Source organism: Eptesicus fuscus, chromosome 1 (genome assembly GCF_027574615.1).
Source record: "Eptesicus fuscus isolate TK198812 chromosome 1, DD_ASM_mEF_20220401, whole genome shotgun sequence".
Lineage (NCBI taxonomy): Eukaryota > Metazoa > Chordata > Mammalia > Chiroptera > Vespertilionidae > Eptesicus > Eptesicus fuscus.
In genome coordinates this window covers 132,876,915-132,895,674 of record NC_072473.1, presented here as the reverse complement: position 1 = coordinate 132,895,674, position 18,760 = coordinate 132,876,915, and the positions used below count along the sequence as shown (strand labels likewise).

General features: G+C 36.5%; 1 protein-coding gene across 2 annotated transcripts in view; it reads right to left on the bottom strand.

The window, feature by feature from the left end:
* MAOB (monoamine oxidase B) overlaps positions 1 to 18,760 on the bottom strand; it is a 67,613-nt gene that overhangs the window by 27,796 nt on the left and 21,057 nt on the right. The window contains exons 2-3 of one of the 2 annotated variants that reach the window (XM_008153023.3): positions 13,678 to 13,772; positions 12,231 to 12,368 (exon numbers count right to left, since the gene is read on the bottom strand). In XM_008153023.3, the coding sequence (XP_008151245.3) occupies positions 12,231 to 12,368; positions 13,678 to 13,772 (233 nt within the window). The remainder of the gene's footprint in view (positions 1 to 12,230; positions 12,369 to 13,677; positions 13,773 to 18,760) is intronic. The other variant, XM_054714334.1, reaches the window with a different exon arrangement.

Below are 18,760 nucleotides of genomic sequence, written 5' to 3'. Positions count from 1 at the left end.
TTACCAACAGAAAAAGTATTCTCCAACTGTTCACCCCAGCATCTCCTTGTCAGGGAAGGTGCTCATCCAGCCACCTTCTCTATCAAGCCCTCTCTGAGCCTGCAGACCTGCACCCTAAACTCCAGCCTCAGAGAGCAACTCAACTAATCCCAAACAACTGCCCTGTTTTTCTAGCCCAACCATAGCCTCTCTGGGTTCATACGCTTCTACAAAGTAGCAAATGACATGCCCAGGTCCCATAGTGAATTTACTGAATGCCCAAAGTGTTAACAGAGGCCTGTGATTCCAGAGTTAGTCTGCCATTCTCTACAGAGAGACTCTCATGAAATGGCAATTTATATCCTTGAATTTATCCAACACAACGTGTATTCTACTCTTCATTAAATAACTCAACCAGTTCCATAGTTGGCCTCTGATTAGTACTGGTACAGATACTAACTTTTCGCTGCAAAAATTGTTTGGAGAAAATGTTTACTTTCTCTAATGGTACAAAAATGATGATTCACTTAGATGAGCTGGATAATGCCTCCCAAAGAAATTCAATGCTTTGAAATAAAAACTTCACTTTGAAAGAAATCAAAGGAGACTTTAGGCATAAATAGAAAGGTTTCCTTGGCCCCAAAGGAAGCTTTGCTATTATGAACATTGATCCCTTGTGGTAAAATTGTATTGATTTAAAGAAAAGTAACTTGTTGAGGTGGTGAGAACGGTGCTGGGCAGATCCCATTTAGAAGGACATTTTGTGGTCTAGTAGATAAATGACATAGCAGAATTGAGATCCAGATAAAGGAAAAGGCAAATCTGGCAAAGAAGCAACTTGTGAATTTTACATGTAAGATATCCTGGAGATACTTTAAGAGAATTCAAATATTACCAACTGGACTAAGATGAAAGGGACACCCCAGAGGCATCTGCTTACTTGAAACTATTTTTAGAAAGAAAGAGTTTTCAAAAAAATTCACTTAAGGGGTACTTTGGATTGATACCCTTTTGCTTATAATTTTTTAAGGACACCATTTCAAAGGAGAAATAAAGATTGTGATAGGCAAGCATCATATTTAACCATCATCAACATTACCACTACCACCTCCCCCATCACCATCAATATCATCATCTTCATCATAGCTAACACTTTCTGAACATTTGCTCTGTACCAGGGACTTTTTCAAAGATTTTACAGATTTAATTCATTCATCCTCCTCAACAACTGTATGAGAAAGCTTTACTATTATGTTCATTTTTAATATTCAGAAATAAAGGCACTCCTTGGTTAAGAATTGTGCTTTGAATAACACAGCTAGTAAGTCGTAAGTTGTTGGAAATTCAAATCTAGGCCCTCTGGGTTCTCAGTCTATAATCCCAATCTCTATATTATTAAAGATGGACCGGTTGTTTCATCTTTTGACTTTCCCCTGTACATACATTTGATAACATATTTTTCAAAGGTATGAGGAGCTTTAATATGATAATGGCAACAAGTTTTCCAGCTGCTGAAAGATATTACCAAAATACCATTGGGACGAAGGCTATTTCTTTCATAGTGAGGGGAGACAGTCTTTAAGATGTATTGTATAATAAGTCATGGCTTCTCTTCAATTTATAAGCATTTACCTCTTTTTCCTTCTTGGCATTATATTCAACTGTCTCACCTTTGCCATCCTCAAGTCTATATTTTATGTCCAGGAAGTCTGTTACTATACAAGTGTTTTCTTTTTCTTTGATCTGTTTCATTTAAACTAATTTAAAATTAATCTATTAACTTAGAAGGTTCCTAATATACCTCCAACACCATTCTTATGCATGGCTTCAATTTTAAAATTACAGTCAACGATATTATTTCATATGATTGCTTTAAATTCCCAAATGTACATATATCAGTGTACATAAAATGCTATGAACTTCAGAGCTGGAGAACAGAGAAGGGTAGCAAGAATACTGCTATCAACAATTAATAAAATGAAGTTATATAACTAATTGTGATAACAACTTAAGGCTTCACAACATGTGCAACATTTCACTTTTCTGAGAAGCTCTAGGGTTCAATGAACTATATATTCTTAAAAATAATAACATATGGCATTTTTATTTCAGCAGGTTCTTGATTAAATGCAGGAATGAAGAAAAATGATTGGCCCTTAATACAAAAAGATGTGTATTCTTCTGTATCTGCCCAAAAGAAAGAACAGAGTGGTGTGTGTGGAGAATTGACATCTATGAAAAAGAAGAAATATATACATACTCATGCATTCATGTGTGCACATGTACACAAGTATTTATTTACTCATGAGCAAACTTCTGTAGAATATTACTTTTAAAACAAAAGTCAGATCATGTTACTTCTCTATTAAAACCTTCCAATGGGTTCCCATAACACCCAGCAAAAAGTCTATAGGACTCTCTGCCATCTAGTACTGGATGTTCCCTCTCTGACCTTCCAGTGTTGTGCTGGGAATTACGCATACAAGACCAATTAATTGTCTTCTCAACTCTGTATTCATTAATGATAAGTTGATAGGTTGACATGAACCATGGTGAAGTATTTATACCATGCAAATCCTGCAGATGAGAGTTTTTTGGTGAAATGACACCTATTTAGTGAGGCCCTACCTGACTACTCGATTTGAATTTGGATCCCACTCTCTCATACCTTCACCCCCCCACACCCAATTTTCTATAGCAGTAAGGACTTTCTGGTAATTGTTTATTTTTTCAAATATGGCTGAAAATATGTTTTATTACACATTGCTTTCATGTATATGGGAGATTAAATAGATCTGGTTCAAACCCTTTGTAGACATGGGAACTTTAACAGATTTTGACAGCCAAAACTTTTTGCATACTTCAGTAACGTGGTAGTTAGTGGAATAATTCCAAAATATATTTGAAAATCAACTCATATATCCATTAGAGTTGAGAGTGTAAATTAAAATTTTTAAATTTTAAGCAAAGTAATATATGAATGCTTGCTACATCTGAATTAACTTAATTTTAAGAAAATACATATTCTATCCCATTTTTTGTTTTGCATTTTATCATATTTCTTGATTGTGTCTGTTACTACAAGTGGAAAGCAATATAAAATCAAATACAGTCAATTTCAATTCTATCTTAGGTATATAAATAACTCATTAATAATGTTTTATATTGACCACATGTTCAGATGATAACATTTTAGATATTCTGGATTACATAAAATATATTGTTAAAATTAATCACCTGTTTCTTTTTTATTTTTCAATACGGTTACTAGAAAAATTAAATTACAAATGTGGCACATGTTATATTTCTGTTGGACAGTGCTGTTTTAGATTTTAATGGGTATTCCCAGATTTCATGTATATGTCAAAAGGGAGGAAATGAATGCATTTTGATTCTCTGAACTTAGGTCATTTTGAGATTAGTAAACTCTGACACAACCACTATCTCCTGACAACTCTACTAGAGAGCCAGCACTGCCATTTAGTAAGAGGGAAGAAATGGTCTCAACAAAGCTAAATAATAACCACTGTCCCATATGCAAGAGCTGAAGGCATCAGAGTAGAGTGGAAGGAAACTTAGAAGGTAACACAACCAGAACGGCTATTTTTCTTTTCTCTTTTCTATTATCTGTTTAGCCTGTTTGTCTGGGCATGTGAGTTTAGTTGTAGCCAAAACCTGGTATCTTAACCTACTAATAATATAGGAAAAAAATAAAGGAAAAGACTGGATGGGTTGAGCATCCACCTGTGAACCAGGAGGAGTTACAGTTCAATGTATAAGAAGCCTATGAAAACATTTTTAGGGTGAGTTTATCAACCTGGTTCTCTTTGATAAGAATTTGTAAAGCTTTATCTTATCTGATGTCCTGCAATTTAAATTCTTACTTGGTAGTAAGAATCCCCAGAGCCTATTAAATAGTTTTTTCCCCCAAAGAAAACAGACTAAGCTTCCTATAAAAAAATTCTTAGTATCTTCAATGTATCATAGCAGCCTTGTTGGTAAGAATAATGTTAATCAATGTCTTCCATTATCACTTTTCTCTTTAAAAATTCAAAGCACCAAACAGAAGAGGTACAAATATCCTTCTTTTGCAAGAAATCAAGGCACAAAAGCATAAATGATATGGCCAAGGTCGTACAAAAAGTCAAGGATGAAGCGCACGCGCGTGTGCCAGACGGGAAATTTTTTGCAGCTCAGAGATGCCAGGATAAGAGCCTTTGAGGTTCTGCATTTGAACAGCTGCTTTGGGATCTAGGCTGTCTAAACTCAAAGGGTCAAAGCTCAGTCACTAAGCCTGGCTGGAAGCAGTTTGGTTATCCTTAATAGATCTGTAATCAGGAGCCTGCTGCTCAGACAGGTGAGAATCACACAGATCTGCTGGAAACACTAGGCCTAATTTCTTTGCATACGTCATAAGGTCTCAAAAGTGAAGTCTGTATCTAATTATATTTTTTAAAATAAAAATGAGAGAAGCTTTCTATAAAAAATTGGAGCAGTACTGAAAACTACAAAGAAGGCAACAAATTGCCTCCTATTTCACCGTCCAAGTTAAAAAAAAAAAAGCTGTAACATTTAGTGCATGACATTCCAGACTTCTTTTTAAAAAAATAGATTTTTATTTATTTCAGAGAGGGAGAGAGAGATAGAAACATCAACGACAAGAGAGAATTATGGATCAGCTGCCTCCTGCACGCCCCACACTGCAGATTGAGCCCGCAACCCAGGCATGTGCCCTGACTGGGAATCAAACCGTGACCTTCTGAGCCACTCCGGCCAGGCATTCCAGACCTCTTTATATGCATCTACAAGATAGAAAGATGGATGGATGGATGGTTGATATGGATGGACAATTGAACAAATGGATGATTAAAAGAGAGAGAAAGGAAACAGGAACGAAAGAAGGAAGGGAGGGAGGGAGGGAGGGAGGGAGGGAGGGAGGGATGGAGGGAGGGAGGGAGGAAGGAAGGAAGGAAGGAAGGAAGGAAGGAAGGAAGGAAGGAAGGAAGGAAGGAAGGAAGGAAGGAAGGAAGGAAGGAAGGAAGGAAGGGAAGGAAGAAGGAGAAAACAAATATATGAGAATCAAATCATATTATATTTGTTATTTTCAATGACCCAGGAATGTCTTAATTTAATGGAAGAGACAAGCTGAAGTGAAGAAGTGATAAACTTAAAATAAAAAAAGAGAAATATTTGTTCCTGTAAGAGCCCTGTAGCATAAAGTCAAAAGATCATAAAAAACACTAATATATTTGAGTCTTTGTTTTTTAATTAGCTACAAGTTTAACTTTGGTATGGACTGATCCCATGCCATAATGGAATATTTCAGTAGCACTTACCTTTCTTATACTTCTTCCCTTCTCACCTTCCATGCATTCTGATTTTATAGATTATATAATTTTTCAACATATAAATTAAAAAAAATACATTCTGCAGTACATTATGTATTATAATAATTCTTTGAGTTCTTTATGGTTAAATCTTTATTTAAATGCATTTAATGTTTAACATCAATTTCACCAAAGCATATCTATTTTTTAGTTATTTTGACTCATCATTTGATAATGCCTTCATGTGGAGTACTGCTATGACAAAATTTTAAACTGCGTGCCATTAGTTTAGTGGACAGTATGCAGGTGGCCAGAAAAGAGATGTCACATGATTAAAAGGTAGAGAAATTGGTAAAGCACTGGCAAAACTGTTGCCTGGCAGACCAAGTACTTACCAACCTTGAAGCTCTAAGACAAATTGTTGGAATGTTAGTGACTGTGGGCTTTTACTTGTACTATGTTTGCTTTCAAAAATGGTATAACTCTGGGATTGAGCAGCCAGGATTAGAAACCTTAAGTTTTCTTTGCCATCAATTTTTAAGTTTTATTATCTAAAGCTGCTGTGTTTTTCTGGTTTAACTGTGGCATGGGAATCTTTACTTTTTAAATTTAATTTTATTCAATAATTTTCCCTATTTTTGTTCATTTTCTTTTATACTGAGAAGAAAATCTTTGATCCCACAGTCCAATACCAAATATACCCCAAATTGCCTCAAATTCAATGATCTAGCCCAGTGCTTTGCATATAGTAACTTATATTAGATGCTCAATAAATGTTGGATGATTTAAATAGGGTATAGGTGTTTAACTAATAGTATCTGGTTGGAAAAATATCCACTATATTACAGATTTCTTATAATATAATGTTATGTATCTATTTAAAAATGGTATCAATAAAGAATTTTAATGACACTGGAAAATATTTTGCGTAAGTATAAAGCAGACATAATAACTTTCTTTATGCAAAAGTATAAAAATAGGAATCCAAGAATTTTAAATATAAAGAAAATAAGCTATGTATGTATGTATGTTTCTATGTGTATAATCTTGAAGTACAAATAACAGAAGATTATTCATCCTACTTCTAAGCAGGTTTTTACAAAATGTAATCAGGAAAGTGATGTGGATACATGGGCCAGTGGTATAACTAGTCATTTGAAGAACATTTTAAGGATAGGAGCATCTTGAACTGGGCTTTTCCAAGATGTAAGAGTGTACATTTGGCAGGGAGGAAGGAAGGCTGGTACTCAGAAGGAAATCACAGAAAGCCTCCCATCCAGGCACAGTGAGCTCTTTCTGGTATATTCTAGGCACCCAAAGATCTCAGTTCATGCTCTTACCCCACGTGTGTGAAAGCTCTTGGAAGGTTCTAGATGTCTATACCAAAATATAGTTACCATTGTTATTATTTTCTGTTTGCACCAGAAGTCAAGAGAAAGGCCTGTGGCTCTGTGATCAACAGACACAGAATCATGTCTAAGCCTGTCCACGGGCTCCTGCTGCTTAGGGAGTGGCAAGATAGGCTAATACATTTTAGGCCACTTTGTACTTCCTGCCAATCCCTTGCTACTCCAAGCTGCTGAAGCTCTTTCCCTTAATAGTCACTCTTATTTGGTGACCTGGGCCCCTGTCATCATATCTCCTTTGGACTACTTGGCCATACCCCATGATCACAGTGTAGACACTGTAATAGTTGCACAAGTTTCAAGCTCCAGGACTGTTCCTTTACTGAATTTCACTCTTGTAACTGAATTCTATACCTTCCACCTCCAGCATAATTTAAAATTATGTCTGTTACCCAATTTGTTCACTTTTAAGTTTATCCAGATGTGTGTGTGTGTGTGTGTGTGTGTGTGTGTGTGTGTGTATAGAGAATATGTTTACTGATTTTATCATATTTTAAGTTCCAAATGGAAACTCTGGAGACCTAGAATAAATTCATCTTATGTTCCAAAATATTTCTCCATATCCAGCCATTGAAGGCATAATTTTCAGAACTTATTAGATGCCAAAAATCTGCCTATATTTTCTAAAGAATACAATGAGCACTTTGGTTTCCAGAATAACTTGACATAAGCTTCAGAATATTCACTAGACAAGGGGATTTCACTTGCTAAAGAGGAAATTATTGTTCTCCTCATTTTTTTGGGGAAAATCCCCCAAGATAATAAGAGATATTTTTCCAACAAATAAGAAATGAAATGGGTGGGAGTTCAAGAGAAGGTTCATGAAGTTCATCTCAGCTAGGGCAGACTCTTGGAGCCAGTTAGCTCTGTGTGGCATGTGGGAAGTTCATGTAAAATGGGCAGCTGTTCCTGGGTGAAATACAAGCGTTTGTCTGACCTGTTCCTGGAGACGCTCTCATCATGAGAGAAGCAAGTGCACCCTGTACTTTTTGATCCAGGCTTCACTGGATTAATGGGATTGGAGAAGGAGATATTAAGAGCCTGAAAAATACTGGACGTTCTGGCCTCCTGATTTCTGAGACATAGTAAGGTCGTGTATGACAAGACACTTTTCATTTGCCAAATGTAATGCTAATCTGAATATTTTATTTCTCAATATTTGGCTCCAATTTTGTTGCTGTTCCTCAGTACCAAGAAACAGTTTCAGGAAATTCACTGAAGTAGTCTTGTCAACAGAGAGCTAGTTCCCACCATTCTCTAAATTTATGTGTTTTTTGTGTACTTGCATTTTCAATGGGATTTCAGAGTTCTCAAAAAACTGAGAAGATATGTCAAATGCTGCCTCCTCCCTCTGATTAACTGAGCAATAGCAGTCATAGCAGCAACAAGTGGGCAATATATTTGAGAGATGTCTCCTCCTTCACTCATTGAGGCTGACTGCGTACAACACGGAAGGGTCTTTGACAATAAGCTTGGCTTCAGTCCACTGGGAAGCACACTAAAACCAGAGCATCTTTTTCTCAGTTTCTCCAGAGAGCCGAAGTTTAGAAATTATTATCAGTATGAAGTTTAACTCTTAATATTAAGTCATGATACATCTTTACATTACCAGGCTCTTAACAGTTTAGCCTTCATGCCTAAAGCAGTTTCGTGCGAACTTTGATTAGACTTTAGTTCCAAATTTCAGACTGATAAAAGCTTCTGAGACACAGAAACTTTATTTGCCGATAGTCCAAACTGCACCAAACTTCAGAATTTTCTCCAACTTCTTTAAAGTAAAAGCCCAAAAGTGCAAAAAACAAACAACAAAACAACCACATATATGCACATACACAAACACACACATACACACACACAGTAGATGAAAGAGGAAGAGGTGTAAGTCCACATATAACAATGTTTCATAAGAATTTTTTAGTTTTTGTCCTTTTCTTTTAATTATGATAGAGTGTCTAAACAGGAACAGTGTTTTACAAGTCACTTGCAAGGCATTTAAACAGCTGCCTTCTAAACTATACTAGCAGAAATTATCATAACTATTTGTAAAACAGATTTAAAACTTCAATAGATGCTTAACAATAACTATTAAGCACAAATGGCTGCACCACTATTTTAGAAGTGGAAAAAAAAACCTTCTAAATTATGCAGATTTGAGTTGAACTTATAATTTTTCCCACTGGTAATTAAATCCCAATATAGCTTGGTATCACATCTTTTATTCACCAACAAGGCTTTGGAAAACCACATTTTAGGAACATAAGATAGAGCTACAGCAGCACTGAAAATGAATGACACTCAGTAGATATAAACATTTTTAACAAATAAGAAATAAACAGTAAAGACTGCATATAACAGTGCACCAGGAGGTTCCTGTTATGACGCTGGCATGAACACAAATACCAGGGAACCGGAAATTCCAGAGTCATCATTTCTTGAGATAGACACCCTTTCTTTGTGTAGCTATACTGTGAGCTCCTTGCTGTACCCTCTTCATTTTATGGGTAACTTCATTTCATTACTTTCAATTCTTACCAGCATACCCAAGTTCCTTATCCTAATTTTATTAAGGCTGCACATAAAATTCTGTCTTCCATTTAAAAATCTAAAATATTCTCAGGCTCTGGGTTAAGAAATACATGATGGTCTGTTGAAAAAATAAGGCACAAATATAATACATATTTGCATATACCACAGTAGTTATTAAAGCTTGTTATAGCGATGTCAAAATGTCAAAAGTACTGCCTACATGACAGAGGAGACAACTTTCTGAACTACATTCTTTGCCAGGTAGTAGGAGATAGAATGTCATAGTTCTGGTCAGAAATTCCATAAATGGATGTGGCCATCTGAGATGCTTTTTACAGGCTAAAAATGAGAACAATGAGCCCAGCTGGTGTGGCTCAGTGGTTGAGTGTCGACCTATGAACCAGGAGGTCATGATTTGATCCCAGGTCAGGGCACATGGCCCGGTTTTGGGGCGGGCAGGAGGCAGCCGATCAATGATTCTCTCATCATTGATGTTTCTATCTCCCTCTCCCTTCCTCTCTGAAATCATTAAAAAATATATTTTTTGAAAAAGAGAACAATGATAAGTGAGCAAAGAAAGACATGGAGGCGGTGATAGTGGAGAATAAGTATTTAGTCTGAGGAGGACTTCTTAGCTATAGGGACTTTATCAGTACTTATTATCATGTAACTCTTCACTGGATATGACCATAAGGAGATCAAATTAGCACCTCCAGCAAGATTGAAAAAGAAATATTTGTTTCATATCCTCATTAATGTTTCAATGATCTCATTAGTAAGAATTCATTACAATAAGTTACTATATCAAACATGTATACATATGCATGTGCATATTTATACAATATTTTTAAATATTTTATTGAAGGGAAAGGAGAGAGAGATAGAAACATCAATGATGAGAGAGAATCATTGATCGGTTGCCTCCTGCAAAGCTTGTTAGGAGGATGAAGCCCACAACCTGGGCTCCATCCTCCTAACAAGGATGGAGCCCACAACCTGGGCATGTGCCCTTGACCGGAATCAAACTGGGGATGGAGCCCACAACCTGGGCATGTGCCCTTGACCGGAATCGAACCCAGGACCCTTCAGTCCACAGGCCCATGCTCTATCCACTGAACCAAACCAGCTAGGGCTGTATACAATATTTTAACTTTATTTTTATTGTTAATACTATTGCATATGTTCCCATTCTCCCCCTTTGTCCACCTCCACCAAACTCCTGTCCCCCCTTCCCTCTGGTCATCACCACATTATTGCCTGTGTCTATGGGTTATGGACATTTTAAAGTGCATTGATATTCCTCCTTTCCTCCAGCAGAGGTCAGAAAATAGCAACACAGGAATATGAGACATCTCTGAACCATGAGAATATTTTAGAGTGATTTTCCCTAGGTAGGACTATAGAGGGTTTCATTTTAGTTTTCCTTTACCCACATTTTCTAATTACATTTTTACAATAAATATGCTTTACTTTCATTATAATTAAAAAGAAATAACATTTATTTTAAAATTTATAAAGAGCACTGTTAGCATATATATTTACCTTGCTTCAAGTCAGAGATACTGCTCACTTGCTTGTGTTTTTGTAGCTGCACCTACATTATTTGATATAGTCTAAGAAAGCAGCCCATATGGCCATCACTCTGTAAAAGTATTGTGTAAGAGTATTTCCACAATTAACGACTGTAAGCGATCTCTTTCAAACAAGGAAGGTAATATCAGCCATAAGATTACCAAAAAAGAAAAAACAAAACAAAACAAAAAAACACCAAACATCCTGAGCATAGCTCCTGATTGCCAAGAAACCCTGCACAAACAAAGAGAGAAGAGTGAATATACTCTCTAGTCATCTACGTTGTCTGGAGAAAATGAAAAGAGATCCCAGTGTTCTGAGAAATATCTCTGTAAGTCTTACATGTTAGGACAAGGAAGACAGAAGAAATCAGTCAATGTGATCTATATTTAAAAGCAAGGAACCCAGTGAAGGATGTTTACTAAGTGCTGCTGATTGATGTTCAAAAATTGCACTGTCACCAAGCTACATTTTCATTTTTAAATGATGTGTCTCTTTTTCTACTAGACACATATACTAGTAGAAACAAAGTGAAAAGGCTTATAAAACAAAATCTGAGTTCTACCAAAACATTTATGTATGAATTAAGGAAATACTTTACCCACATTATGCCAAAATAGATAGACTTTTCTTTCCAGTTTTATTAAATGATTCATAGTGTACAGTTTGTTATTTGCCCTTCTTGATATTAGCACTCACAAATAATATAACTGTGTCAACATATCAACATTGTTATATGAATCAAACTGACTGGCTAGCTTCTTCTGTCTCCTAAGGGGATGACTTTTACCGGTGAGGAATATGCCTATACTGTTTACTTCCATTTGTGGAGGCAAGTGAGGAAGAGAGGAAATATTGAAATTCAAAACCTCTGCTAGTTCTTCCATGGGATATCAGGGGACGGTGCCAGAGTAAGTGAATCTCAGCTTGTCAGAGAACATCAGTGACTTTTTGGAGCAAAGCAATGATGCTAGAAAACAAGGATCAGGGAGATGTGAGGAGACCAGAAACATGGTAGGTGACTAGCACCTACAGAGAAATGTGGGCATAAGTCCAAGAGCTAATTAGAGTTAGAGTGTCTAATATTCAATTCTAAGCTATTTGTGTTTCTGCAATTAAACCCCCCAAGGTATTTAATAGATTAACCACAAGTGCTTTTTCTCTATTAGTTTTGTTAAACTTTTTACCAAATGGGCAATACTACTTGGTCAATTACCTTCCTGAATAGGCTGAGAATTCTCACTTACTCCCACTTCGATAACAGTGAAAAATTCTGAGTGGTTGAAATACATTCATAAACTACATACCTTTGCATACATCCAGGATTGCAAAAGTCTCTCTGAAAGAATGTTCTTAAATTTGTATCAAGAAATAACCATAGAGTAGCTTCCAAATCCTTCAAAGGCTGGCCCAGGCTTACCTTTGTGTGGTGGATCAGACACTCCACTTCATTCACTTTGTAGGTCTCTAATCCTAGCTCCTTGGCTAATCTTAAGATACGATTCTGGGTTGGCCCAACATAGGATCCTCCAAGGTCCACATATTTAACCATTTGGTTCTGTTTTCCCATGAAAAAAAAATTAGTTGTGAAAATGTTATTACTAAGACGAAAAAGAGAGCCCTGAATTAAGAAAATTAGCATTTCATAGGTTATAGACATATCTTGTATATCCATGAAAAATTGGGTTCTGTTCTCAACTCCATTCATATAATTTAACAGTTATTAAATCATTTTTTAATTTAAGCAAAATTGATTGAACTTTGTATAGGCAACAAATTGCTGAACTCCATCATTCACAATGTTCCACAACATGGTTTGGTTTTCAGTGCCTTGAGTTTATAATCTCTGAATTGTTGGTGAATTCTTAATACTTAGTACTTAAGGCTAATTTTGAGGCAGCTAATGCTAGAGGAAAAACAAGAAAGAAAATAATCATTTCTTGTGTGGTTTGAAAGATAGCATCAGGGAATGTTTGGTCATAATTTGAATCTTTGAAATTGCTCTTATGTTCAATAGCAAGTTTTCTATATGGTTTTGAATTAGCTTCACATCCAATGACTAAGGATCAAACTCTGAACAAGAAGTGAATAGAAAAGTTCTCTGTGTTTGAACGTGTCCAATCATAACTGGGTACCTCCTAGTCAGTGACACCAGAGAAGGCCCTTTTTTCTGTTTTTGTTTGTTTTCTATTATTTGGCTTTCTCCTCCCCCCAAAAGAATATCTACATATATAAAAGCCTAAGCAACCGGTGGACTAGCCAACCGGCTAACCGGCTGACCAGTATCTATGACACGCGCTGACCACCAGGGAGCAGATGCTCAATGCAGGAGCAGAAACCACAGGTATGGAAACATGGAGTAGACTGATGAATCTCAGAGGTAAGGGGGAGGAAGAGGGTGGGAAGATATTAAACAAAGATCTTATATGTATACTAAAGGCCTGGTGCATGGATTCATGCTCCAGTGGGGTCCCTCAGCCTGGACTGCACCCTCTTGCAATCCGGGACCCCTCAGGGGATGTCAGAGAGCCAGTTTCGGCCTAATCCCCACAGGCCAAGTCAAAGGACCCTACCTCTGTACAAATCCATGCACTGGGCCTCTAGTATATTTCTTAAGAGCAGGATTCTTTGTTTTAATCACTGATGTATTATTTCAAACACCTATTTATTAGGGCAATACTTTACTGGGCAAGTGCCAAGTGTCATGAGGTAAGAAGAGAAAAGGTATGGAAGAGTTGAAAAAGAAAAAAATTGGGAGTGAGACTGTGGGAAATGTTTAGAGTAATTTTCACCTCTTAGAGAGAGTAAAATGAAAAAAAAAATCAGTTTTGATACCATATTTTTTCATTCCATCCTTAATGTCTTACCCGAATGGTGTAAGTCCTGCCTCCCACACGGTCCCGGGCTTCCAGAACAACTACATTCAGGCCAGAATCATGCAGAAGTTTGGCTGCTGCCATACCTGAGAGAAAATATAATAAGAAATCAGAATCAAACACCTTATAAGGATTCCAGATAAGCTCTTCATGCTAACAGCCAACAAGAAAAGTCCATGTGGCTCACACACTGACTAATACCATATTTAACTTATAGGTGGCTAAGGTTTCTCAACAGAGACCCACATTCCAAGTCAGAAAACCAATTGTTATTTGTGAAAAAAAAGGGGGGGGATATTATTTTTTAGGTAAATGTCTCAGGTTTGACTCCTAGTCAGTGCACATACCCAGGTTGCAGGTTTGATCACAGGCCCAGATGGGGAGGCAACCAATCGATGTTTTTCTCTCACATCAATGTTTTTCTCTCTCTCCCTCTCACTTCTTTTTTCTCTCAAATCAATGAAAAACATATCCTCAGGTGAGGATTAAAAAACAAAACAACAAAAAACACAACACCTCACTTAAGAGAAATATATACACCCTAGCAGACTCAGGACCAAATATGGAAGCAACCTAAGTTCCCATCAATAGACAAGTGGATTAAGAAGATGTGGTGCATATATACCAAATATGTTTTGACAAAGTACAAGTCCATCCAGGATGTAGTATTTTTTAAATCTCAGACAACAGCACTGTGATGCTCAGAATAATGAATTGAATTTGCTCAGTTCCAATTACCTTACTCATTTGCTTTTATGAGGACAAATAAAATCAAGGAAAGATTAAGACACTGTGCCTTACCAATAAATGAAATAGTTTCAATCTTTTCTTTCAGAAATAATAGTTCTGGGACTTTTATACCCCACTAATGCTAAAGGAAAGAAAGCTTCCTATAGAAATAGCCATGTAGGGCTCATCACATGTGAAAAGCTGTTCTAAAGTCTTTAATATATTGATTCAATGGATTCTCACAGGAACCCAATAATTAAAGGTACTATTTATATTCTCATCTTATTGCTGAAGAAATTGAAGGACAAAGAGGTGTCCAACGTCACTTAAGGAGCCAGCAGTCAAAGTCAGGCCATATTCTCTGTAGATTGCATTTCTCTATTTTTGCTTCAGGGAGAAATTACATTTCAAAGATATTTTTCACTTTATTTGGATCAACGTGCTTTTAAAACACTTGTATCTTGTTTGATAAAAATCTGTGAAATGTAAGATATGAGCCCACCATAAAAGCCATAATAAAAAACCAAGATTTCATTCATTGTCTATTGGTTAACCTAAAAAAAGAAACCTATTTTTTAAAGAGGCAGATTTGACACTTCATTATTTGAGTGAATCCATCTTTTCTCTCTCTCTCCCTCCTTAGGGGCAGGCCCAGAGCTTTTCAGTTGGTGGTGGGGTAAGGGTTACAAAGTCCACAGGCCCTATGCAGTGTGCACGAGCATTGCACAACCCTTATTTAGGAATACAGGGTTTGGATTTCTAACTCCAGTTTCCTAATTTCACCTCCATAAGGGGGAAAAAAGAGAAAACATTTCTATTTAGATTCAACCTTGCAGATAATTCAGTGCCATTTCTCTTATCAAGCATCAGCTCAACAAATAAAATATGAAATAAGATGCAACCATGGTAACAGCTCTTATCAGGGAATTCAGAGGGATCTGCTGTGCACGCTGCAGCTTAAACAAAAGGGTTCAGAATGAAATACAACATCACTCATATATACAACCATTGTATAGTCCACAAAAGGTGCTGTCTTTTAGTAAATACAGTTACCCAATAGTATCTGATAGTAAACATAAACCGTTATTAGAACAGGCTGGGGTCTTACCAAAGAGTTGAATAGAGTTCTATATGCTCATGTGCCTTAAAATGTCATACATAGAAAATGACAAAAATATCTTTAAATACAGCAATTTGAGAATAAGTTGTAAATATCTCACAATTTGTCACACTAATGTTCATAGGGGCCTATTCAAAATTCTTGTTTGATATCAATAGACAAAAGCTGATTGAAAAAATAATTGGCCCAAGTATCAGTGGCTTAGTCACTGCAGTTTAGGAAGAGGGGATTTTAGAACACCTGAGAACCTGAGGAGTTGAGTCTGCTCAGGAGATGATTAACATTAAGAAGTAGCTCTCAAGGGATTCCTTGGTAATGACTGGTGAAAGGGCTAATGCTTTGACTGATGGAAGAATAAGCAAACATAAACTATACAAAGCCACCCTGATTTACAGCAAGGTTGTTTCCGAGTTCATTTCTACGTTGGCTGTTTGGAACTTTTAACACATTGTGCCGTAGAACAAAAATATGAGAGATGGTGCATTCTCTGCGAAGTCTGGGAATTTTAAAAAGCAATATTATTATTTTTCTCTGTGAAGGTATTTTTGATTTATTTTTATTTTTATTTTTTATTGTCTAAAGTTTTACATACGTCTCCTTTTTCCCCAATTGACCCTCCCACCCCCCAGCCATTCCTACTCTGGGCAAGCCCCCACCGCCCCAGTGTCTGTGTCCATGGGTTATGCTAATATGCATGCATACAAGTACTTTGGTTGCTCTCTAACCCACCTCCCCTACCATTTGTCTCTAGATCTGTTCTTGTTCATCAAATTATGTTGATCAATATATCCCACCTATGAGTGAGATCATGTGATATTTATCTTTCTCCGACTGGCTTATTTCGCTTAGCATAATGCTCTCAAGTTCCATCCATGCTGTTGCAAATGGTTGGTTAAAAATGGAACTCCCATTTGACCCAGTAAAATGCAATATTACTGAGAAAAAAATCATAAAGTAGCAGAAGTATATTTACCCTAAAACACTAATCAATGTAATTGGCACTGTTTAAACACTTAAGCAAAGCAATCATTTCCTGATTCAATGCAATAACAGTTTTTTTTTAAAGAAAATATCTACAATAATAACAGCCATTGTCAGAAAGCATTGAGTACTTGCTTTACTCTGTGTGATGTGTTTTACACACAAAGTGCTTCTGTGTTCACCACAATGCTGAGAGGTATCATTAGCCTTGTTTTAAAAAAAGAAAAATGGAGGACTGGAGGCGTTCATTGATCTGACATAGAGTATACAATTAGTAAATGGCAAGGTCAGAGTTCAGCCCCAAAGCTGATCTCTTAGTCACCACCTGGTACCAAAAAGAAAAATAAATACAGTGAAGAGGCAGCCAGTATGGAGAGAGGCAGCTGTTAATCGGGAGAGGCAGCATCAGGGACAGGACAGTCTCAGACAAGCATCTATCTATGTGCCATTTCTGTGATCGGTAATAATAATAAGGGAGAAGCACAATATGACCTTGAATGAAAAGAGCCAAATTTAAAAAATACAGTAACTCAATACACTGATGGATGTAAAGTGCCTTAAAACATTCTGCTCTCCAACTAAATATAAGAATTTTCTCTTAAATGGATATTTAACTTTTGCAACCAATGTAGGATCAAGCTTTTCATGACTTTGTACTTTTAAAAAAGTAGTTAAACTTCAGTTTAACAGGCAGGATCAATTAATATTTCACAAATTATCATTTGCTACTTTCAGAAGCAGCCCCATATGTGCCCATGACAGGCTTCTGACAAGATTATCTATTTCATTTGTTGTTTCCAAATGGTGCAAACTTTATAGGATTTCAACTCAAGGAGACTCCTTTAGGTGAATTATCATAGCATGGCACACAGGAATAATGGCAGATTAACGCCTACCCCTTCCTGAGTAGTTTACTTGGGAAAATTTATCCAAGTAATAACTATCTCAATTATTTGGAGACTTAAATTTGGGTTAAACATACAAATTAGTTTAAAGATTGGAAATCAGTGGTGTGCAGCATTCTTAGCCTTCTATGCTTCCAGTTTTATGCCATGAAAAACAACCCAAGCATTAGATGCCATAAGAGACTGAAAAGTACACAGTGCAGGTAACAAAGGTGCCTCTTCAAGGTGTCTTTAGAGCAGTAGAGAAATTAAGATTTAGAGGGAAGTGAAAAAAATCAAAATTACCATCTGCCTCATTCTTTGCTTTGTTAATCTGTGGAATGTCCTTCATATCAAAATCTGACATTTAATAAAATGTTTTAAAATGCAAAATTAATTGTCTTGAAAACATTATGAAACATCTGTACTTTGCTGCTATATAAATGATTTCATCCCAATTATTAAAAAAAAATCATGTTAACATTGACAATGAAATTCACTGTACCTCAAAGCATCTCTAGCTTATAATCTTGGTAAACAGTATAGGCATTCCCCCACGAAAGAAAAGAGCCACAATATATAAACAGCCCTCATCACCTTCTGGTCACTTCTGATAAAGCAATGGTTTTATGAGGTAACTCTAAAAACAACCAAGTGACCTTCTGATCAAAGAGCTGGGATTCTCAGATGTCTCTAAAGAAAATTCTTTTTAGTTATTTAACACAAATACATGCAAAAGAAGCCTTGGGTAAAAAGAAAACTATTTTCAAATTAAGTGTGATTCATTAAAGGAAAGTGGTATTTGTAGGTGGAATTCAGATAGTAATTGTTGAACTTTCAACACAGAATAGAGAGGCAGGTGAAGATGTCACTAAAAACAGCTAACATTTTGAGCACTGACTGTGTGCCAGCTTCTATTCTAAGTGTTTTTCATATAAGAATTTATTTCTTCTCCCAACAACTCTAGGAAGTGGTCAGATTTAGAATGTGAGGCACAGAGAGGCAAGTCATGTGCCCAAGGTCACATAGCTAACAAGTGGCAGAGCCAGTATTCGAATCCAGGCAGTCTGACTCCAGATAACAAGCATGTCCAGCAGACTTGCTCATACTAAACATTGAAACACTGAATGCCTTCCATGGAATATCATGGACCATACAAGCAGCAGGACCATAACTAAAACATTCCATACCTTTGTGTAAATTATAGAAGGTGCATGCTCCTGGCAGGTAAATTAAAAAAAAAAAAACAAAAAAAACCTCTCCTTCTTTCAGACAAATGTCACTCACCTTGGTTCAAATGGCTTAGCTGGCAAAATGTGGGCTGGGTTCCATGCCCTCTTTCACTTCATCAGCCAAGCAC